Below are 24186 nucleotides of genomic sequence, written 5' to 3'. Positions count from 1 at the left end.
AAAAATACTATATATGGGTGTTATTATTTATTCAATAAAGTATTTTTGCCACTTGATATGTGCGAACTGCACATACTCTCGGCAACAGCGACATGCAGCGACGCAAACGTTGCCGCAGTTTCGCTACTCAACAAATTAAAAATTAAACATATATGTATGGCAATGTATAAACATTTCTTTAAATGTATAAACAAACATAAAAGAAATTATAGTTCTTTTAAGTGGTTTTAATGTTGCTTAACTTTTCGTGACATGAAAACGAAAGTAAAGATCCGCAGCGCCACACAATTTTACGAGAAACATGTGAACCACTCAACGGCCTTTCGAAAGTGCCGTGTAGCAGCGCGACAACTCCTTTGAGTCGATAGAGTTGTGGCATTTCGAAGGCCGTCGACTGGAAGGCCTTCCAAATGTGCCCGTGTGACACAGGTATAACCTGCAAATACTACGGTTTGTATATGCATGCAGTTAGAAATAGTCTGCTTAATATGGTGTTCATGCGTTAGAAAAGATAACAAAGTTCACGTGAATAACATAAAAAACAGGTACATATAGCAATGTTGCACTGCTAATAAAAAAAATTAAATGCCATTTTGCAATTTATGAATGGATTTTTTACTTTGTTCTAGGCCTCCAATCTTATGCCCGTACTGATGCACCAGTACAGATAATCAAGCCTAGCGATGACCACAAGAAGCTCATTATAGACAAAGAAAATATAAAGGTAAGTAAAACGATTTGGTTAAAGAAAATTACAGCTGTACTTCAGCTTAAAAGAACTTGTAAGGAATGTTCAAGTGAAACCCATTTGTGCAGCATCACTGACATTGAGTGTCTGATAAAGGTGCAGTTATAGTGATGAATGCCGACATGTACAAATATGCAGATTCATTCTCGCATGTCAATAGTGTGCATTATACCTAGGGATCAGCATTTCATTTTTTATTTCCACCTACAAGTTCATTCACTTCACCCCCACCATGTGGCAGTTATAATCACGTATTTTGAGCTTCTTTGCAAATTGTTATCACATGTGACAAACCAAGGTGCTCATTTCTGAACCAGCTCTAGCATATCAGCATTTGTGATCACAGCTGGTCGCATATATAGGCTACAGGCTAACTCTTCAGATCGGTGCACATCCACTGTATAGACGGTTTCCTTTAGCTTTGAAGTTGCTTGTCTGAAGTTGCACTGGAGAAAGTTTAGAGAGGGTTTCCTTTAGCTTTGAAGTTGCTTCTCTGAAGTTGCACTGGAGAAAGTTTAGGACCTGGCTTGCCTTTGCTTTTATGTACTTGACATAAGCTTTGCAAGGGAAATTGCTTGTGAGAAGACCACTTAAGTACTTGTACAGTCATAGGCGCCGACTAGGGGAGGCTCTGGGGCCCGAGCCCCCTCCAGAGTTCTTTTCTTTTGGGGGGGGGGGTGCTGAGCCCCCCTCCCCCCTACACCTACAGTGCCATTACCAGAGCTTTGTCACCCACATCACTTGAGGTTTCTCTTGACTTTTCTTGACCTTCTCACTTGAAGTTTTACTGGGGCTAATAGCTCACTGCATCATTGTTGGTGCGGACATGCACGGCTTTTAATTCATACTTTAGCTTTATTTCTGCAACTCCTGACAATAGGAGGACACACGCATTAGAAGCACTGCGGCGGCTGCCTCATCCGTATTTTCTCACTTCAACATTGTTTTAAATTTCCACTGTAAACACCATGCACATATACAATATATTTAGATATACACACAGGACAAAGTTTATCGTATATCTGAAAGAGATGGCGGTAGCCAATTAAAAATTATTTCTAAAGGTTTGGATAGCCTATACCTAGAGAATGAATATGTTGCTGTACGTTCACGACTCGTCAAATTGCTTTGCGGGCTTTTTTGACCATGAAAAAAACCTATTGGGAGCGAGCTCCACCACTAAAAAAGCTGGCGCCACTGTCGGTGTCACGTGGCATGAGGGTTCACGTGGACACAGCGGCCGCATCGGGTGCTTCAGAAGCGCCGAAGTGAGCTGAAAACGAAAGTTTAAAGTCCCACCTGCGCTGCGGTTCTGACGAAGTGGTGAGGCTTTCCCGCCTTTGATATCTGCTTCACAACATTTGAAAGCACTATAATAGGTAGTGGCTGCCTTCGGAGGTGTGCAGCATGGTAGGCTGCTGCTTGGTGCCACACTGCCGGACATACGCAACGGAGCCGGATGTCAGCCTTATTCACACGTAGTCACAGGACAAGAAGCTGCGTGAAGCTTGGCTTGCGAAACTTAGAACTGGCAAATAGCCATCAGCTACAGCTCGGGTACACAGCAAGCATGGACGCAAGGAAAATTTCTGCTATGGCATCGGGACTGCGATGTTCGGTGTTCGATGTGTAGCAGAAAATGTGCACTGAGACACTCGCCCGCACCCGCTGCCCGGCTAATGTCATGGCGCTTTGGACTTTGTGCTTGTTGATGTTAGATACTGGCAAGTTCACTGGAACGGAAAGAGAGCGGTAAGAAGCACATTAAAAAAAAGTATGGCATATGGCCATCTTTGTGTTATGAATTAATGTACTGGATATGTCGTCGTTTGGGCTATCTCCCGACTATAGCGATTGGTGGATCTGACATCTCGAATGTTTCTTTCGTTGGGCTTCGACTCATTCGAAACGAGAAGCGATCTCGAAAACTCCACAAGGTTATCTGTAATACTCTGTCGTCGAAGCAGCCTGAGACTAAGCGAAAGCCGTTTACACAGTGATTTGCTATGAACGAAGTGAATTTTACACAAGCAACTTGCTCACAACACAAGCCAAATTCAATTCGAAGTGGGCAGCCAGTACCGCCGCCATCTTTCCAGCAAACTATGCGAACCACGCAATGACACCAACGCTAAATCTGAGAAATAGCGTGCGTACGCTACACGCTATGGGTTGTTTAGCGTTCTGCGCATGCACAGTAAGGACCCGCTATATTATAGCGTACGCTAAACTAAAACTGTCTGTTGAAATGTCCAAGAATTTATAAGAAAAAAAAAAAAGATTGAATCATCGCGACGGCACATCACAGTCGCTGTAGGCGTTGAAGTCTCTATAACGAAATTATTTTTAAACAGCTCTGATAGTGTCCACACAACAATGGTTGCTTGTGTACCGTCAAATTCTCGTGGCACGGTGCGAAAACGCGCTCGCAGCGAAAGTGACACATTTTGCACAGACATGCATGTAGATGCACAGTCAGTCGCTGCGAACCCGTACGATCGCTGCATTGAGGCTTCATTCTGTTATGCTGCATTATGTTATACAAGGAGCCCACTATGAGAACATACTTCACATAGTTTGCTCGCAGCATTTGCCTGCCTTTCACGCAAGAAGCCGATTCGGGAGACTCCATTGCGGCAACCGCGCGCAGTGGAATTCACTACGTATTCGGTATAGAGATAGCGTATGTAAACGATTCTGTGCTTTCAGTGTGGCCAAGATTATTATTTTAACAGTAAAAAAACTTCCTTCATTTCGAGAGCACTTACAGAAATGTCCAGGAGGGCTGCCACGCGGTGTTTTTATTGAGCGCTGTAAGCCAAACCTGCGAGGAGCTTATTATCCCTCCCTCGTACTATGCAAGCAAGGCACTGCGGACAGATGGCAACTCCATAAGTCCTCGCTGCCAATAGGCTTCAATGTCCCCTTCGGCAGAGACTTTTATCAATGGTGTGTGAAATGCATGTGAATGTTGTGTCTGAATATTGCTTCTGTTTCCAGTAAGCAATGCTAACGACTCACAAATAAAAAAAAAATCTTCTAATAATTGACAACATTTATAAGGAATAGAAACATCGTCATTTGCATACAAAGGTCATAAATATATACAGGGTGTCCCAATTAACTATCATGTACCAAGATTTAAAAAAAAGAGCAATGCGTTACTCGAAGAAAACCTAGTGCATATTGTTTACAGTACAGTGGGGTAGCTGCCAGTAATTTTTTCGTTCCTGCGATTTATGATCCTGCTTTATGATCCCACCCGGATCATAAAGCAGCACCCTCTAACAGGCTCCCTCTGAGTTAGCCAGAGCAAAATAAAGGGAATGAAGAAAAACATTGTGATCGAGCTAGTTCCTTATCTATCGCGCCCTGGCCGAAGTAACACGTCTTGTTTGTGTGTTAGTTGGAAACAAGCTGTGATAGCTGTTGTCTTAGCATAGATTAAGTGCACGGAAGTAGAAAATAAATTTTATTAAAAAGAATGGTCCGGCAGTTTTGTTGTGGCGGCCTCAGGTGGTGGCTCGAAGTCTCTTTGGACTTGGGCGGGATCCTCGGCTTGCGAGGACAGCCCTGAGCTGGTGTTCCAACTCCAAACTTTTGAGGGCCGCCTTCCAACGGCGGTGTCGCCGATGGAGAAGGTCCCCTGCGGCCCCCGCTGCTGGGGCGTGGGGAAGAAGCGAGCTCGAGGCTTCCTGTATGCTAGTAATGGCCGCAGTTAAGGATGCGTTGCAAACTGAGGTGGTTTCAGTACCGTTGTTGCTGGCACATTCCCAGAACATGTGTTGCAGCATTGCTCTCTGTCTGCACACTTTCAATGCATCAGTTGGGTATAATCCTGGGTAGCAGTGAGGTAAGACGGCTGGGCTAAGGTAGGTGTGTGTTTGGAGCAAGCATAAGGTTACAGCCTTGTTCCTGTTTAAATTATTGTGCGGTGGTGGGAATGTGCGTCTTTCGAGTCTGTAGTGTTGGCATACCTGCCAACTCTTCCGAATTTTCCGTAAAATGTACGAATTTTAAACACTGTTAAGATTTTACGAATCTTGCTTGAAATTTTACGGGAAACATTTTATTTGCAAAAGAAAAAAAATGTGAAAATGTAGTAAAACTACACCCTAGTACCTTGCGTCACCATGAGAGGGCAATATGTATGCGTGGTATCATCAGCAGCTGCAAGGTTGTGGTGACTTCTGTCGTCTACTAGGGGGGTCGCGAATCCATATCCAAAGCTCGATAGCGCCTCTAGCACCCCCGTAAGCCTGTTGCCATGCTGTTGCCTTTGTTCGCGCGGGCGTGCGGGTTTGAACTTCAGTCAGCTTCGGTCCCTGCAGTGTTGACCTCGCCTTTTGTGTGAGTAGCTGCCGCGTCTGACGTAGTGCGACTCGGGCCTGTAGCAGCTTCGCAGTGTAATGGCGGGCTCGAAGCCCCGACAGTACTTCCAAGTGTTTTTGAAATCATACAGGGCAGAATTTCCATTCTTTGTGCTGTCGAAGAAAGGGGAGAAGTTCGGATTCTGCACCATGTGTACCTGTGATGTGAAAATCTCGCATGGTGGCAAGTCTGACATCAAGGTCCACATCGCTTTGAAAAAGCATCAGGGATACGTGCGAGCCGCGGACAGCCAGCCAAGCCTAGCAAGTTTTGTACGCAGTGACAACGACCTCGGTGTGATTCGTGCAGAATGCCTCTTCACGGTGTTTTTAGTTGAACAGAACATCCTGCTGAGTGTCACCGATCATGCCAATGAGCGACGAGCAAACCTACATGGAGAAGTTTCCGAAGCAGGCTAAGTCGGCAACAGCGAAATCATTGCAAAAATAAATTGTGCCCGAGTGGAGTTTTTGCTCTTCACTCTCCAAGACACGGATTTCACTTGTGGTTTTGAAAACGTGAGTAAGCTTGTCGCAAAAGGTAAATCCCTCAAAAAAAAAAAAAAAAAGTGCTGCCGCACAACCCCCTCCCCCTCCTCTCCCCCCTGCCGCGATAGTTTATGAAATTCCAAATCTTCAGGTTGGCAGGTATGTGTTGGGTGAGGTCTCTGAACGTGGTCAGGTGATCGCCCCACGCCTATTGTGATTCTTGTTGCTGCATAAGTGCACGGATGTTTTTTTTTTTTTCAGAAAATCTATCGCCACAAAAGCGAGTTAACGTCAGTGCAAAGGTTTAAAGGTGTGTTTTGTTTCGTCCCAATCGCCATGTCTTTCTCTAATGAGCAAAAGGTAAACATGATCCTTACCTTGGGATCTGCAAATGGCAACAAGAGGAGCACCTCAAATATATATATCATTCATGTAAATGTGGTGGTAGACCAAACGCATCGACTATCATCAGAGATTATGAAAACCTGAGACAAAACGGCAGCTTCAAGAAACAGCGCCGGAGGACTCCATATTTGAGTCCTAGTCTACGCACGGATGTTCCAGCATTTATGGTCTCAAACCTTCAAGCTAGCATGCAGGACGGGGCCACCCAGGCACCAATTTCCAACTCATCAGTTAGGAGGATTCTAAATGATGACCTTTCATCCGTGCCACCTTAACCAGCACCAATACTTGGAAGATAGGCACCTGTAAAATCGTCTAGATTTTTTGAATTGTGCCCTCACAAAAGCCGATGAGGCACCAGACTTTTTGGGCATCATCATGTGCAGAGATGAAGCCAATTTTCACAGAAACGCCCAGGTAAATTTGCATAATGCACACTATTGGAGTGACTGCAATCCTTGCTGGGGAAAGCGCACTCGGCACCAGAACCAGTGGTAGTTTAATGTGTGGTTCGGAATTTACTCCGGTGCAATAATCTGTCCGATCTTCTCTGATCACAAACATTGACTGGACAGCATTATGTGGACGAAATCCTTGAAGGAGTGGTGGATGAGTTCCTCAGTGAAGTCCCGCTGTCATGTCTTCCACTTCTGTGATATTAGCAAAATGGAGCACCAGCATACAGCAACTGAGCACGAAACTGGCTGGACGTGACATTTCAAGTGCAATAGATTGGAAGGCACGGGCCTGTAAATTGGCCGGCTAGGTAACCTGACCTCTTCTCACTCTATTTCTTTTTTTGGGGTTATAAAAGATTGTGCTTCCATGATCGAGACGGACGTGAGATTAGTTCAAGGCATGGATAACGGACGTCTACTGTAGAATTCCGGTGTCGGTCATCAAGAAAGCCACTGAAGATGTGATAAAACAGAAACAATACTGTAATGGTTGGGGTCGGGCATGAAATAGATGGTAGCTGGCCCATGCCGTCGTCCAACTTAACAACGCTGAGGACGTTGTTGAAGAGAGAGACTTGTTCTCATTGAGAACGAGGAATATGAGATTTATTTACAGTATCTACATGAGAACGTTTCAGTTCATCAGTCTAACATGACTGAAAGAGGAATGCACACTGAGGAGCCGCCAACAGCTCCTTAAATACTTTGTCCTCCCTAGATCCCTAGGTGAGGGAAAAACGGCCGTTCAACCTGCTACCAATTCGGAGCGTTCAATGTCATTGTAGCCGACCCACCTTAGAGGGGGAGGGTTTGTGCACTCACTTTCGCACAGGTTTCACTGACCACACCAAGGTGAGAGGGTTTTTTGCAGATAGGGGTCTTGCCCCGAGCAGGCGCCTCTTCATCCCAGTGTTGACTCCGCAGACAATGGCCGCCGCGTCTGCCCATGACTTCTAGGCCCCGTGAGACGGCCGCAAGACATCTTCTCCAAGGATTTCCACCGCTTCAGACATGCCGTGACGGCGACGGCGAATCCACTAACAATACTTGGTCGACACCACGTACCCGAGCACACGAGGGTTGGACCCTCCCGCGTGTAGCCGTGCGCGGCTTAGCCGTGTCTGGGGAAAGGGGGATCCTGGAGGTTGAGCCGATGCTGGGTGCTTGGACCTTTAAGGCCCCCTGGCGGAGGCAACACACCTCTTTGGCCTCTGCTTCGCATAGACGGCACCTCCAGACTGACCCACCTGGAGGAAATCGGCAGTCACCTTTTTCTGTCCCTCTATTCAATCTTTTCCTTTCCCTCTCGCTGTTTCTTCTTTCCTGTCTTCTTATCACATCTTCTCACTTCCAAATTTCTAGGCGGCAAGGGTTAACCTGGTGTATGTATCCAACCTTGGGTATTTTATATTAGGTTATAGTGGCTACGTACAGCTGGCATCTGCATTTCCTCCCGGACTCGTGGCGTCCCCTTGTTGGGCTCGGTGATGGGCGGCTGGTGTAGCTACCGAAATAAATCAATTCTGCATGGCTAAGACGTCATTCCCCCCCCCCCCCCCCCTTTTCGATCGTCCTCTTTCAAAAAGAGGGCGCACCGAAGAAACCTTTTAGCTATTCAGCCAGCGCAAAGAAACTTTCCCCCGCTTTCATGTGATACACAGTCACGATCCCGAAAAGACAGGTAGAACTATCTCACCTTTCATCGTAGCTAAATGCCTTACTGAGACACTAGGTGCTGGCTACAAAGTGACGAAAATGAGCAGTGGCGACCTTCTTCTTGAGGTCCGCGACACTGAACAGCATGGCAAACTCTCTAATCTCCTAGCATTCCGTAATGTGGCAATCACCGTTACTCCCCACCAATCATTCATCATCATCATCATCAGCCTGGTTACGCCCACTGCAGGGCAAAGGCCTCTCCCATACTTCTCCAACAACCCCGGTCATGTACTAATTGTGGCCATGCCATGCCTGCAAACTTCTTAATCTCATCCGCCCACCTAACTTTCTGCCGTCCCCTGCTTACGCTTCCCTTCCCTTGGGATCCAGTCCGTAACCCTTAATGACCATCGGTTATCTTCCCTCCTCATTACATGTCCTGCCCATGCCCATTTCTTTTTCTTGATTTCAACTAAGATGTCATTAACTCGCGTTTGTTCCCTCACCCAATCTGCTCTTTTCTTATCCCTTAACGTTACACCTATCATTCTTCTTTCCATAGCTCGTTGCGTCGTCCTCAATTTGAGTAGAACCCTTTTCGTAAGCCTCCAGGTTTCTGCCCCGTAGGTGAGTACTGGTAAGACACAGCTATTATATACTTTTCTCTTGAGGGATAATGGCAACCTGCTGTTCATGATCTGAGAATGCCTGCCAAACGCACCCCAGCCCATTCTTATTCTTCTGATTATTTCAGTCTCATGATCCGGATCCACCGTCACTACCTGCCCTAAGTAGATGTATTTATTCCCTTACGACTTCCAGTGCCTCGCTGCCTATTGTAAATTGCTGTTCTCTTCCGAGACTGTTAAGCATTACTTTAGTTTTCTGCAGATTCATTTTTAGACCCACTCTTCTGCTTTGCCTCTCCAGGTCAGTGAGCATGCATTGCAATTGGTCCCCTGAGTTACTAAGCAAGGCAATATCATCAGCGAATCGCAAGTTACTAAGGTATTCTCCATTAACTTTTATCCCCAATTCTTCCCTATCCAGGTCTCTGAATACCTCCTGTAAACACGCTGTGAATAGGATTGGAGATATCTTATCTCCCTGCCTGACGCCTTTCTTTATTGGGATTTTGTTGCTTGCTTTATGGAGGACTACGGTGGCTGTGGAGCCGCTATAGATATCTTTCAGTATTTTTACATACGGCTCGTCTACACCCTGATTCCGTAATGCCACTATGACTGCTGAGGTTTCGACAGAATCAAACGCTTTCTCGTAATCAATGAAAGCTATATATAAGGGTTGGTTATATTCTGCACATTTCTCTATCACCTGATTGATAGTGTGAATATGATCTATTGTTGAGTAGCCTTTACGGAATCCTGCCTGGTCCTTTGCTTGACAGAAGTCTAAGGTGTTCCTGATTCTATTTGCGATTACCTTAGTAAATAGTTTGTAGGCAACGGACAGTAAGCTGATCGGTCTATAATTTTTCAAGTCTTTGGCGTCCCCTTTCTTATGGATTAGGATTATGTTAGCGTTCTTCGAAGATTCCGGTACGCTCGAGGTCATGAGGCATTGCGTATACAGGGTGGCCAGTTTCTCTAGAACAATCTGTCCACCATCCTTCAACAAATCTGTTGTTACCTGATCCTCCGCAGCTGCCTTCCCCCTTTGCATATCTCCCAAGGCTTTCTTTACTTCTTCCGGCGTTACCTTTGGGATTTCGAATTCCTCTGGACTAATTTCTCTTCCATTATCGTTGAGGGTGCCACTGGTACTGTATAAATCTCTATAGAAATCCTCAGCCACTTGAACTATCTCATCCATATTAGTAATGTTATTGCCGGCTTTGTCTCTTAACGCATACATCTGATTCTTGCCAATTCCTAGTTTCTTCTTCACTGTTTTTAGGCTTCCTCCCTTCCTGAGAGCATGTTCAATTCTATCCATATTATACTTCCTTATGTCAGCTGTCTTACACTTGTTGATTAACTTCGAAAGTTCTGCCAGTTCTATTCTAGCTGTAGGGTTAGATGCTTTCATCCATTGGCGTTTCTTGATCAGATCTTTCGTCTCCTGTGATAGCTGGCTGGTATCCTGCCTAACCGAGTTACCACAGACTTTCATTGCACACTCTTTAATGATGCCCACAAGATTGTCGTTCATTGCTTCAACACTAAGGTCCTCTTCCGGAGTTGAACATTGAACACGTGCAAAAGAGTCATTTCTGATGAAGATCTGTTGAGCCTAAACGAGGAAGAGCTCCTGGAGGGCTGGAAAGTACACAATGTTATTCAAGTGCAAAGAATAAAGATCAAGCGAGACAAGAAAGACATTCCAGCTAAGCATCTCATCCTTACCTTTGCATCGAGCGTGCTACCAGAAACCCTAGAAATGGGATATACCAAAATTAGAGTCGGGCCTCACATCCCAAACCCCCGAAGATGCTTCAAGTGTCAGAGATATGGCCATGGTTCGCAAAGCTGTCGTGGCCGACTTACCTGTGCAAAGTGTGGCAAACACGAACACAAGTCCAACAATTGTAATGGCACACTCCACTGTCGCAACTGTGACAGTGGACACGCAGCATACTCTCGAACCTGCCCCATCTGGAAAAAAGAAAGAGACATAATCACAATGAAAATCAAAGAAAACGTTTCATTTAAGGAAGCGTGGAAACGTGTTTCTTTTTTTCATACCTCAGGTTATGCTGATGTGGCGCGCAAGGGGGCAACGTCGCAGCAGACTCCGGCTCCGGCCCAGCCCACAACGAGTGTGGTTGCGGCCTTGCCACCAGCCCCCCTGGCGTCAGCAGCCAGCTCTGCTTCGCCGTCCCTGAAGGAGGGCCCATCGACCTCTGGGTTGGTGGCCTCCAAGGCCCTGCTTTTCGAGGCAAGGCCTACGGTGAAAACACCCCGCTCGTGTGAGCGGAAGTCCAGTGGCTCCCAAGAGTCGATGGACACAACCCTAAGCCAGAAGGCGCATCAAGCACCTCGGGAGCGGCGCGAGTCTCGCGACCGCCTCAAAATAGACAAAACCCGTACCATAACCACGGGGCCTGAAAAGGCTCCTTAAGTCATTTCTCTAGCTTGACTCCTCTTGACACACAGCATAAAAACACAAACAATATGGCTACACAAATAATACACTTGAACGTTAGAGGTCTTATCCACAACCTCGATGACATTAAAGAACTCTTACACAAACATAACCCAAAGGTGCTGTGTGTTCAGGAGACACATCTTAAATGCACACAAACGTTCTTTGGACCGCAATGAGGCGAACACCTTGTCTGGCGGTGTAGCAATAGTTGTAGACAAGTCCGTAGCTTGTCACCATGTCGCCCTTAAGACGCCCCTTGAGGCAGTGTCAATTCGGGCAGTTCTTTTTAATAAATTGATCACTGTATGTTGCTTATACATACCCCCTAATTTTCATCTAAAAAAAAGTGATTTTTATAACCTAATTGACCAGCTTCCGGACCCTTACATACTCGCAGGTGATTTTAATGCCCACCACACCGTGTGGGGAGACTCGCGATGTGACGCGAGAGGTCATTTCATTGAAAATTTTCTTGTGAACTCCGGTGCATGCCTCTTCAACAAGAAGGAGCCAACTTATTTTAATATTCATAATAATTCATATTCATCAATAGACCTGTCTATTGGCTCAGCTTCAATTTTCCCGGACTTGCAATGGCATGTAATAAAAGATCCCTATGGAAGTGACCACTTCCCTGTAATGTTAAATTCAATGCCTCAACATGAATGCCCCCTACATACACCCCGGTGGAAACTAGCCTCCGCCGAATGGAATGATTTTAAGGAAGCAACTTACTTATCACGAGATCTTATCACTGATTTTAATATAGATAATGCAGTAGCATATTTTACTTGTTTTATAATTGACGCAGCTGAAAAGTTCATTCCCCAAACACAGCATCTCTCTTGTAAAAGACGGATACCCTGGTGGAATGAACAGTGCGGAGTGGCACGAAAGAAACAAAACAAAGCGTGGGGTTTGCTGCGTCGCTCCCCGACTGCAGAAAACCTAATAGAATTTAAACTGGCAAAGTCACAAGGAAGGCGCACACGGAGACAGGCAAGGAGGGCTAGCTGGGAGAGTTTTCTCTCGGGCATCACTTCCTACACCCAAGAGTTCAAAGTATGGAATGGCGTAAGAAAGATAAAGGGGCAACAAATCCACCCTCTGCCCTTAGTGGACGACCAAGGGACTACCTTGGAGGACCAGGCAAACGCTCTGGGCGAACACTTTGAACATGGATCAGGCTCCACACATTACACAAAATCATTCCTCAAATATAAACAATTAGCTGAACTTAAGACACTTGATCGTGAATTCCGTCCGGATGAACCATATAACTGTCCTTTTAATATTGCCGAGCTTAAAGCTGCATTGAGCACATGTAGAAGCTCTGCACCGGGAGCTGATAGAATCATCTATGACATGATTAAGAACTTACACGAAGACACACAAATGACACTTCTGGCACTTTTCAACTCTATCTAGGCTGCCGGATACCTCCCATCCTCATGGAAGGAAGGTATTGTTATTCCCGTCTTGAAGCTGGGTAAAGACCCTTCCTTGGCGGCAAGTTATCGCCCGATAGCTCTTACAAGTTGTCTTTGTAAGCTATTTGAAAAAATGATTAATCGTAGACTAATACATTTCCTCGAACTGAACAATATGCTTGATCCCTATCAGTGTGGATTCAGAGAAGGGCGGTCCACAACTGATCATCTTGTACGCATTGAACGAAATATCCGCAATGCATTTGTACATAAACAGTTCTTCTTATCGATATTCCTCGATATGGAGAAGGCGTACGACACGACGTGGCGATACGGGATCTTGCGAGACTTGTCGGGGATGGGCATCCGTGGAAATATGCTAAACATAATAGAAAGCTCTGTCCAAACGTACCTTCCGCGTGAAAATCGGCAATGTATTGTCGCGACCTTTTATACAAGAAAATGGTGTACCTCAAGGAGGTGTGCTTAGCTGCACGCTCTTTATCGGAAAATGAACACCCTTCGTGCTTCATTACCGCCAGCCATTTTTTATTCTGTTTACGTAGATGACATACAAATAGGTTTCAAATCCTGCAACCTTGCAGTGTGTGAGAGGCAAGTACAACAGGGCTTGAACAAAGTATCTAAATGGGCAGACGAAAACGGATTTAAAGTGAACCCAAAGAAAAGTTCTTGTGTGCTTTTCACAAGAAAGAGAGGGCTCGTTGCAGATCCCAATATCGAAATGTATGGCCAGCAAATCCCTGTGAACAAAGAGCACAAGTTCTTAGGTATCATACTTGACTCTAAACTAACATTTATTCCACACATAAAGTATCTCAAGGTGAAATGCTTAAAAGCAATGAACTTACTGAAAATTTATCCCATACAACATGGGGCAGCGACAGAAAATGTTTGATGAATCTTCACAAAAGCCTCATTCGATCACGATTGGACTATGGTGCCGTGATTTACCATTCTGCAGCCCCGAACGCGCTAAAGATGCTAGATCCGGTTCACCATTTAGGAATCCGACTGGCCACTGGCGCTTTCAGAACAAGTCCCATTGAAAGTTTGTATGTAGAATCAAATGAGTGGTCACTCCATCTGCAGAGAACATACATCAGCCAAACATATTTCCTGAAAGTCCACTCTAATCCTCAACATCCGTGTTTTAATACCGTTAACGATATGACATACGATACAGTCTTTCGTAATCGTTCCTCTGTAAGACAGCCCTTTTCACTTCGTGTGAGGGAGCTTAGTGTTGAAATGGATGTCCCAATCCTCAAACATTGCCTAATGCCCCCAGCTAAGCTGCTACCTCCTTGGGAGTGGCAGATGATACAATGCGATATATCTTTCATGCAAGTTACAAAACACGCTCCAGAGATTGAAATCCAAGTGCATTTCTGGGAACTCCAATACAAACACTCCTGCACGGAGTTCTACACTGACGCATCGAAGTCACGCGAGGGCGTGTCCTATGCAGCCGTCGGCCCATCCTTCTCGGAATCCGATGTACTGCTTCCGGAAACAAGCATCTTTACGGTTGAGGCCTACGCACTATTGTCGCTGTAAAGCATATAAGGAAAACAAAACTAAAAAAATCTGTTATATATACGGACTCCCTAAGCGCTGTGAAGGCTTTGATGTCATTTTGTAAGCACACAAATCCAGTAATCAATGAACTATATTCCGTCCTATGTAAAGCGTATATATGTAACCAGCCTGTCATCATATGCTGGGTGCCGGGTCATAGGGGCATCAAAGGTAACATTCTGGCGGACCAGATGGCCACATCAATTGCATCGTATTCTGTTAATCCTACCGCTGTAGTCCCTGTCACAGATCTGAGGCCCTTCTTGCGCAGGAAACTGCAGAACTACAGGCAACGCTTGTGGGACATGGAAACAAATAATAAGCTGCACGTAATAAAGCCACAATTAGGGTTCTGGCCTTCTGCAACAAAATCACGCCGAACAGATGTCCTATTCTGTCGTCTAAGAATAGGACACACATTTGGCACACATAATCCTTTACTCACTGGAAATGAGCCTCCAACCTGTGGGAGATGCGGGGAGAAACTGACCGTCCTCCACGTCCTCCTGGAGTGTCAGAAAGCCGAATCTGACAGAAAGAAACATTTTCCCTTAGCATATCGGCAGCACATTCCCCTTCATCCTGTAATATTACTTGGCCCAGAACCGCTCTTTGACACCAACGCAGTCCTAGGCTTCCTGAAAGATGTTGTGTTACATGTAATTAGCCCCATACGTTCGTAGCGTCTCCTCTCTCCAGAGGATGCCGCTGTGATAGCTATTTCGTATAGAACATGCCTCTCGGCCCTTGCGTTTCAAGGGCTCTGGCGAGGCAGTAGTGCTCTTAGACAATTTTAGCATATCGCATATTTTATATAATGCATCATTCTTTCTTAATGCATTTTAGTGATCATAGTACACGTCATTAATCATTGCCATAATTTTATTACGTGTAGTTCTTACGCAATTTACACCAACTCTTTTAGGCCCCTTTACAGCCACGTCACATTAAATTCACAGAACCCATCAGACCACTACAAAATCATTACCACTAGCATGGCGCTCTTTGGCCATACCTGGCCCTTGCGCCATTACACCTCAAACATCATCAACAATACTTGGTCCGCCGATCGCGTTTAGTCATAGCGGCGCCGAGGGGGTGTTGATGCGGCACATCGTCGCCCCTACAAAACGAGTCGCCACAGCAGGTGAGGAAGGGTTCCCCAGTCGCTTCTGGGAAGCTCGCCACCCCCGCAGCAGCAGCTGGCTGGGAAAATTTTGTAGGTCGGTACCCTTGCAAGCCGTTTGTAACAGCTCCTCCATGGTCCGGAAAATCTTGACGGGCCAGTGCTGATAACCGCTGGGCAGGAAGAGAATGGCTGGTGGCAAGGGGGATGCCTTGGCTTGTAGCGACCAGCTGTGAAATGATGACACCGCCCCAAAACATCCAACAAGGACAGGCAACTGCAAAGCGAACCTCACAACACAGCTCTGTGCCGACATGGCCTATCTTGGATCTTACTTGGGACCCACTAGGCTTCAAAGAAAACATAAGTGCAGAAACAACAAATTCTGCATTTTGCTACGCCAATTTTTGAAGCAATTTCGTGCTGACAAATTGAGCAGTCATGGGTGGAGTCCTGCTAAATGAGAGGGGATCTTCTTGGCTTAACAAAACAATAAAACCCCCTAAATTTAGGCGGGATCCCTAAACGCAGAATTCAAATTAGCCTGCTCGAGCCATCCTCATTGCTATGCAACTTTCCCTTTTTATATCTAACGGAGAAGATGTACTCTTGGAGAGTGAGGCTCCATCGGAGCAAGCTGCCATTTTTGTGTGACATTTGATTGAGCCACGTCAGAGGACAGTGGTCGTGCTCGAAGATGAACCTCGCTCCGTACAAGTTACAACTTCTGGGCTGCCCAAACTAAACAAGCACATTCCTTCTTAGAAGCGCTGTAGGCTTCTTCTCTTACAGTTAGTTTACGGCTGGCGTAGAGGATAGGATGTTCCTCATTATCGTCGCCGACCTAAGTACCACGCCCATAATTGTGCTATAGTCATTCAATCATGATTATGTCACTGTCGTCATGGCATTGTAATCGTGTCGTGGTTATTTATGATCATCACTTCAGAATCATCCCAACGTCGTCATACCATTGTCCTCGTAATGTCTTTGTCGTTCTATCGACGTCATTCCTTCTTCGCAATTTCTTCGTTACCTCTGCATGCGCCGGTGGCTTACGGTCCTCAATGTACTGTCGTGATATAACCTTGGTGAGCGATGGTCATGACAAAGCGGGCCAATCACAGAGATGGTGTATGTCACATATAGCCAAAGCACTTCAAATCTCGGGAAGACCACTACAGATTAAAGGTGTCGTAGTCAATACGGTGTGTCGCTACGTGGTCGCCACATTGCGTGAATGCTAATTACACTAACTTTGGTAGTCTTCTTAAGATAGGTTCTGCCGGATTTCTTTTGTCTTTGCAACATCAAAAAGCTCTGGTCAACATCATTCCCAGGTTATTAAGACCTCGAATTCGTAGAGGTGATTGGTGATTGCTAAACAACCCGACGTTCAATGGAGGTAGTGCTGTGAATTTGACAGTGGCCCTGCCTATCAACAAGGGGAAGTGCATTGAGGGGAAAAGGAAAAAAGGCTAACAGTCAATGCATATGATAAGATTTTGTTTGTGCTTTTTGCCTCTTCTAACCAATCAAGACATGCGAAATGAGCCACGAGTTCACTGATCTTCTGTCAAATTCTAACGAAAGAACCATCATCACCAACCGATCACCCATCATCTCTACAAGTGTTGTTTTCTAGCTGTACTTCAGAATGTTTAACCAAAGTCCTTTTGTGCTTGCATTCGGTGTTTTTGTTCCTTGTGGGAATTATGTGTGCCATTTTGATAGTTCATTAGTATGCTAGATGAAAGGTGTCCATGGCTGTGTGCATGGATATACGTGCTGTCATTTATTTTCTTTATTATTTTTTTCATTGATTGGTGAGTATGCCATGCTCGATTTCAGGTGCAATGAACTTTCTTTTTGCTGTATAATACAGCCAACGTTTCTGTTGCTGCATCTTGAGTAGTAGTCATTTGCTGTTTCCACACATCATGTTTAAATTGCATAAAAGCTGTGCACTCACAAACTTCAGAACTCTACATACATTACACACTTCATGTATGGAAAATCAGTCACCTGGTGCCATCAATGTACAAGCAAACATTCATAATCTATTGACCCTTTTTGTGACGATGCCATGGGTGCTGCCACATTTGATCACGTGGTGACGCGTCCATTGCTTGCCTTAACTGTCTCCGTTGTCTCCGCATTTACAATGGATGTGTATGATGCAGGTGTGACTTAACAAACCTGTTTCGAGAGATATCGTAGATGGTGTCTGGGTGGACGACATGAAGCTTTGGCCACAGCTTCATAGAGCATGCAAAAATACTTTTGGAGCTGATTAAGCTATATCCAAGCGGCGCGAGCAGCGTAGATTCTGCTTGTTCTAAAAGCCGTGCTAAATATGTATTCCAAGCTATCCAAACTTTCCGCTCATGAATTGGATTGGAATTAGTGTGTGGTGCTCTTCGTTCTTCATTTGGCAAATATTTTGAAGCAGCGGCTTGTCACATATCTGGCTCTGTAAATTTTCTCAGTGCGGTCACTACCTGATTATTTTCTGCCTAATAACTTGCAGATGTGCTCAGTTCCGATAGATTTGTTCTTGCTGCGCACAAGGCTTGAAACGTAGCTGTTTTGTACATTGTAATACCTTGTAGCAAAGATGTATTATCCCTGTTAACTCGCTTACTCTTGTGGACCGTCACAAAACGCTCAGCTTCGACCATTCGTGCGCTATTGGTGTAGTCCATCATTTATTATGTGTACATGTATAGTGCGCATGTATTCAAGTGTGCGCTTAATCACTTATTCTTGACACGTTGGCAATAGAGTGGGTGTGTTTTCGGGCCAGTTGGGCTAGATGTGTGTAGATACTGTGCGCAAAACTTACTACGAGAGGAAGCGGTGCTACTCCCTCTGTCATTGTTTAACGAGCGGTACTCACCCTTGCCGACATTCCAAGGCTGAAGCCCTTTCTTTGATGGTTAGCGATACAATTCTGGTGGGTGAGCAAGTTTCTGTATCTTTGAGGAAAGCCATACATCTCGAAGTGTCAGTAACATGCACGTAGAGACAGTTGCAGTAGCGGTAAGCAAACGTGGCTGCACAGATTCATTCCATTCCTTAATATTCCAGTCACTATTTTTGCAGCCAAATACTGCAGACATCTCCAATCCACATGATTCAATCCAACATGATTGGAGCACACTGCGTTAGTGAAAACTTAGTTGCATTTTCGACTGCTGACCGCACAGAAATAAGGTAGAAGCAGTAATGGTTTCGTGTTAGCGTGCTGCAGCCGAGGCCTCGTGTGATGCACCCCCAAAAGCGCCATCTTGTTTCTGTAGAACAAACTGCTCCATGAAAAGGGTAAAAATTTGGAGGACACTTAAAGGGCCCCTGAAACGGTTAGGACAAATTTTGTAGACGCGTAGGGTACAGCTTAAGTAGAACATTCGCACCACAATTTAAGTGAAGCGTTAGGTATTAATGGAGCTACAAGCGATTAAAAGTTACCCTCCTCCCTAGCCATGCTTTTCCTCCTCAACTCGTTCGCCGAGCGAGTGGGGCTAAGCTCCGCCTTCACTGGTTTAGCGTCACGATGCGACGTCACATCTTCCACTTCCGGTTGTTTTAGAGCCCGCTCCCGCCCGCGCGAGACCTCTCCGCTAGCCGCTTGGCCGTCGACCCCAAGCGATAGCTATCGAAGCAGCGTGCGTTGCGAGCATTCTGTCGTAGCGCCGAACGTGTTTTGTATTCCGGTAACCACAGGCAAGCTGGTCATTTCGGCAAATGACTGGAGGCATGAACTCAAGCTGATGAAGGAACGTTAGCGTAGACGTACGTGAGCGGCCTGATCGGTCTGCACGGTCCATACACTTGTTGGCGCAGCACTTAACCAGCCAAACAAAGCGCTAACATTACTCTAACCAAGTGTAAAACATCTTAAACATTTATAAAAACGTGTTGATGTTTACACTCCTGCCAAAAATACACACCAGCAGCAAAGAAGAATACACTTCGTTGCTGCTACTGTGTATGGTTGAGCTTTGTGCCACCAGGTGGCTGCACCGTGCAGACCATTCACATTTGCCCTTCTGCTCATCTCATGGCTGATCCCGTTACGGCACAGTTAAGCGGCCAGACTCTGTCCCCTTGCTCTTGCGTTTGCCCTAATACCGGACTCTCGAAACGCTATTGCGTTAGTAATCTTCCGGTGTAAAAAGTGACGGCCACAAACGCGCAAATCCTGGCGCCGATGGGATAGCGGCAGCCCGATGCGCAGCAGCCAGTTCGCTCGTACGCTGCCTTGCAGTGGGACACGATGTCGCAGCTTGACATATTGCCAGTCGCTACGTTTGCAGTCTACAAGGCAACAAAGTCGAATCATAGTGCTCGCGAAAAGACTGAGACCGACTCTGACCGCGGAGCTCTCGTTAAAATGGAGTACGTTGTAACACAAGCAGACGACACTTGCTGTGTGCCGGAAGTGCTTAAGTGTACTGACAAATTATTCTTGTGCATTCTCTTTATTTTACTTTCTCTTCATAAAAACAAATTAACTAACATTCCAACTATTACGAAGATCATTAGTTTACCATAAAGTTGTAAAAATTATCGATCACGCGCCCTTGTCAGCCAATCGGATAGCTCGCCCCACTGACGTCGTATGGGTGATTTCGGTCATATGGGTAGGGGCGGCTTAAAATTCGCCGAGCAGTGTGCTGCGATCGGCAGCGATGTGCATTTTTAAAACCTTATAATAAATTACACGCTTTACGCGGGGCACTTAGATGTGTCAATCAATTATCAGAAGGACCTACTCTAACGACTCTGTACGTTTGTAGAAAATCGTTAAAACCGTTTCAGGGTCCCTTTAAGCTTCACCTTTAAGAGTGGAACATGGTAGCATACAAAGATTCCTGACTGTTTCTCACACTTCCCGGTAACTGGAGCGTATGTAACCGTAAGGTTTACCGGGAAATGCTGGCCACATACGCTATGCACAAAGCCGGGCTTTGTGGTCGAAACGCGGCCTCTCGCGTGGGCCGCAATGAGACTGAGGGGAGGGCCAGCTGGAGGCATTGCAAGGAACCGAGCGCGCCGCTTCGTGGCCCCTAAGACACCCACGCGCTGGCACGCGCAAATGGCGGGTTCCACGGCTGGTCTGTGAATAGTAGAAACTCTGGAAAAGGGGTTTCTTTGAGTTTTCGCATAACAGAATTATGTTTTTGCGTATAGTCAAATTAGAATCCGAGAGCTATCATGTCTGTAGGTTGTGTGTAAGTCATAGTTTACAATTTTTCCATGTATTTTAGCTTGAGAAATTCAATTATTTCAGTAAATTACTTGCATGTGGGTATGGGTTGTTCAAAATTCTCTTTGTCGAAATGACGCCGGATGCTGGACCCCGATGCCGGGTTTTCTCAAATATGGGCTTCTTAACGCTATCGGGTTAACATCTTTTGAGATCTAGCAGTGCCTGTGGCTTGTCGCCTCTCACGCTGCAACAGCCCGGAGACCATGTACAGCTAGTACAACATGTTTTATTAAGCGCCAAGAAATCAAAAAACGATCTCAGAAGCAGCAACAAATGGTCATGAATAGAATACTTTGCTGTGGAAGCCAAACAGTGCACGACAGTTCCTGAACTATGTTCTAGCGTGCACCCCCAAATGGTGTGCCAAGGCTTGTAGCCCTGACTGTGCTGCCAACTTATTGTGACACAGAGTATAGATGCACACTTAGCATGTTTACTGATATATATATATATATATAAGGAAACGTAATGGTCCGCAAACGGATTCTTATGGAAGGTCAGACAGGACTTCATATATTATAATGATTCACCTTGATGGACCACACGTCTGTCAAAACAGTTTGTCTAGCTCAAAGAAATAGTAAAGTTTTATTCAATTATGGTAACTATTGCACTTTTTGGTTTCATTAATATTTACATAATCATCAAGCGCCTTTTATTTCTTTTAAAGGCTTTGAGATATGCCATACTACATAGTTGTAGTTATGATATACATTCCACAAGCTCAATCCTGTGATGACATTCCTCTGCGCAAATTTGAAGTGTTTCTGCGTCACGGGAGGTCTTCTTTAAACAAGAAGAACCTTCTAGCATTGAGACACTGCTGAGAAGTATGGAAATCTGACTGGATTGTGCCTTATTTAGTCAGTCTCTGTCGGATGGTAAATAATTGTGCATTATTAATGCCCATGTTATTTGCTTTCAGGCTATCTCGAAGATCAAAGGTCCTGTAGCTACCATTGGTGTCGTGGGAAAGTTCCATTCTGGCAAATCTTTTCTGATGAACCAACTTATGGGGAAGACTAAAGGATTTGGCATTGGCCCTTCTGTTCGGCCTGAAACAATGGGCATCTGGATGTGGGGAGAGGTGCAGTTCCTTTCTTCATTACTCTTTGGGATGTGCTTTTGGTTGGCACTGTTGAGATGCGTGTCAGTTTTTATGGAGAAATATGCATTGACCTTTTTGTAATTGCAAGGTTGCTATTTGTTAACACTATAGAAAAATTTGCCCACCATAGTCAGACTTTAAACCCTGTATTCGAACCTCGCAAACTTGATGTTGCAGGTTCAAAGGGGGCAGTTGAATCAGATGAAAAATAGCTATAACAGCAAAATTCTCAATATGTATTTTTTTGTTTGAAAGTCATGTTGCTTCCGTCCAATGTGTTTTATTCTTTATAAATATAAGCAAAATTCTCAAGATGTATTTTTCTCTTCGAAAGTCATGTTGTTCCCTTCCAATGTGTTTGACTCTTTATAAATATTCTAAAATTGGCTGAATTGTTTGTGCTTGTCTTATTATTATTACTATTATTATTATCACTACTACTACTAATTCTTTCTTTTGCAGCCTCTGAAAGTACAATTACCATCAGGGCAACAACTTTCCCTTATTTTTCTTGACACAGAAGGTAAGTACACTCTATTGACTTATGAGCAGAAAATAAAAGGCCAGTTCATGCAACTGAAGAAATAAAATTTTCTAGGGGTACACAAATATTCAAAATTTCGAATAAAGATAGCTGAAGGTGAAGGTTTATTTGCTTCTATTACAGAGACGGGAACAGGAGCAAAAGGATACAAAGGCCTGACAAATGGCTCCCCCTCCTGTTCGCATTCAGCACTGTGGTACATAATATGAAATACATTGGGGACATAATATAAAATCAATGTTACATGTGCAGTACGGAGGTAAACATATCATTCAAATAAAATTTAAGATTAGTAGCACAAAATAAAAAAAATACATTATAAAATCGTAATACAGATTGACTGTGAATCGGTAGATACAATTTCCCAAGTGAGAAAAATAAGTAATGCACTAAACATAAATCAATTGTATTATTGAATTCCAAAAAAAAATCCATAACAATGTGTTACAGTGTAAAATGCTCAAATATACAAATCATCTATATTGCATTTCATTTGCTATAATTTGCATTTTCATGGATTTCTTGGGTAATTTACTGTAATCAGGTAAATTTAGGTGATTTAATAATTGAGAAACCTGGTGATTCAAATGCTGTCTGCCATAAATTGTTCGAGACTTTGGAGTTTCCCTAGTTTCCTTGCATAGGCAATAGTGAGATTTTGATTCAGATGATTTTGATTCATACAGTTTGTTAGCTTTTATATGTTGCAATAACCTATAATAGTATATCTGGTTTGCTTTCAGCATAGTGTGTTTAATGAATAGAGTATGCATTCTCAAATCTTGAAGCCTACCCTGGTAATTTTCGAAATATCTGAGGGCTCCTTTTTGTAAGACTATCAATCTCGATAATTTTGTGAATATGTTGTACCCCATACAAGTAAACAATATGTAAGTCGTGAATAAAACATGGAGTAATATAATACCTTTTTAAGCCAAAGTGGAATCAGATCCCTGATTCTTTTGAAACGTCCCATGATTTTGCTAAATTCGACTGACAATTTTTCCGCGTATGTCTTCCAGGACATATCACCTTTAAACCAGATACCCAGAAACTTATGAACGTCTACTTTTTCTATTGGTATGTCTCGAAACCATATTGTTAACTTAATATTCATCGGTTTGTTAATATGTGCAAATATTATATATTTAGTTTTAGTGACATTTAATTGCAATTTGTTGCTGTGTAATCATGAAAACAGAAGATTTAAATAGCTATTTATTGAAATCTGCAACATTTCCAATGACTTGTCTGTGAAAAACAGATTTGTGTCATCAGTGTATATGATTAAACTTTGAGCATTTGGTATGTAAGAAAGATAATTGATGTATAGGTTAACACTTTGACGGTCAATGACGTCAATATACGGCGCCGTGAACAAGTTAGAAAATGGTCGATGCCGTATATTTACGGCGCCGTCTGTACATTTAAAAAGCGCGCCAATTTCCTAACTTTTTCTTTTCTGTTACGTGCTGTCACTATGTGGGGATACAGGGAATTTTTTGCGTGCGCCTCCCTCTCTCCGTTTTCGTTGCATGGTTCATTTTAGCGCTAGTTTGCTCCCGCGCGACTATATACTACCGCTCGCGCATTGGCGTGCGAGCACGCGGGCGACCGTGTGGATTTTGTTTCGCGGGTAGTTTCGGCTTTTTGTGCTTTCGAAACTGATGGCTATCTCGTTCCTAATCGCTCAAAGGGCAACCACTTGTTTCTCGCTCGTTTAGTGCTCACAGGGTTGCGCATAGGAAGGATGCCGCTGTGCGTGCGTTTCCGTTTATTTTCTTGTTTTTTTTTAAGACTCACGAAAACAAATTGCCCTAGCTGGTTGGCGATAAAGATTAGTAGAAGTTTGTCACACGTGTTA

The 24186-nt window shown here is 44.4% G+C and overlaps 1 protein-coding gene across 2 annotated transcripts in view; it reads left to right on the top strand.

Moving 5' to 3' along the window:
* Positions 1 to 24186, top strand: part of LOC142580196 (uncharacterized) — a 215653-nt gene that overhangs the window by 1781 nt on the left and 189686 nt on the right. For both annotated transcript variants that reach the window (XM_075691081.1, XM_075691079.1), the window contains exons 2-4: positions 630 to 724; positions 21596 to 21757; positions 22241 to 22301. In XM_075691081.1, the coding sequence (XP_075547196.1) occupies positions 630 to 724; positions 21596 to 21757; positions 22241 to 22301 (318 nt within the window). The remainder of the gene's footprint in view (positions 1 to 629; positions 725 to 21595; positions 21758 to 22240; positions 22302 to 24186) is intronic.

This window comes from Dermacentor variabilis, chromosome 1, assembly GCF_050947875.1.
Source record: "Dermacentor variabilis isolate Ectoservices chromosome 1, ASM5094787v1, whole genome shotgun sequence".
NCBI classification, from domain to species: domain Eukaryota; kingdom Metazoa; phylum Arthropoda; class Arachnida; order Ixodida; family Ixodidae; genus Dermacentor; species Dermacentor variabilis.
Note: the sequence above shows the minus strand (reverse complement) of the source record. Positions and strands in the feature narration are given on the sequence as shown.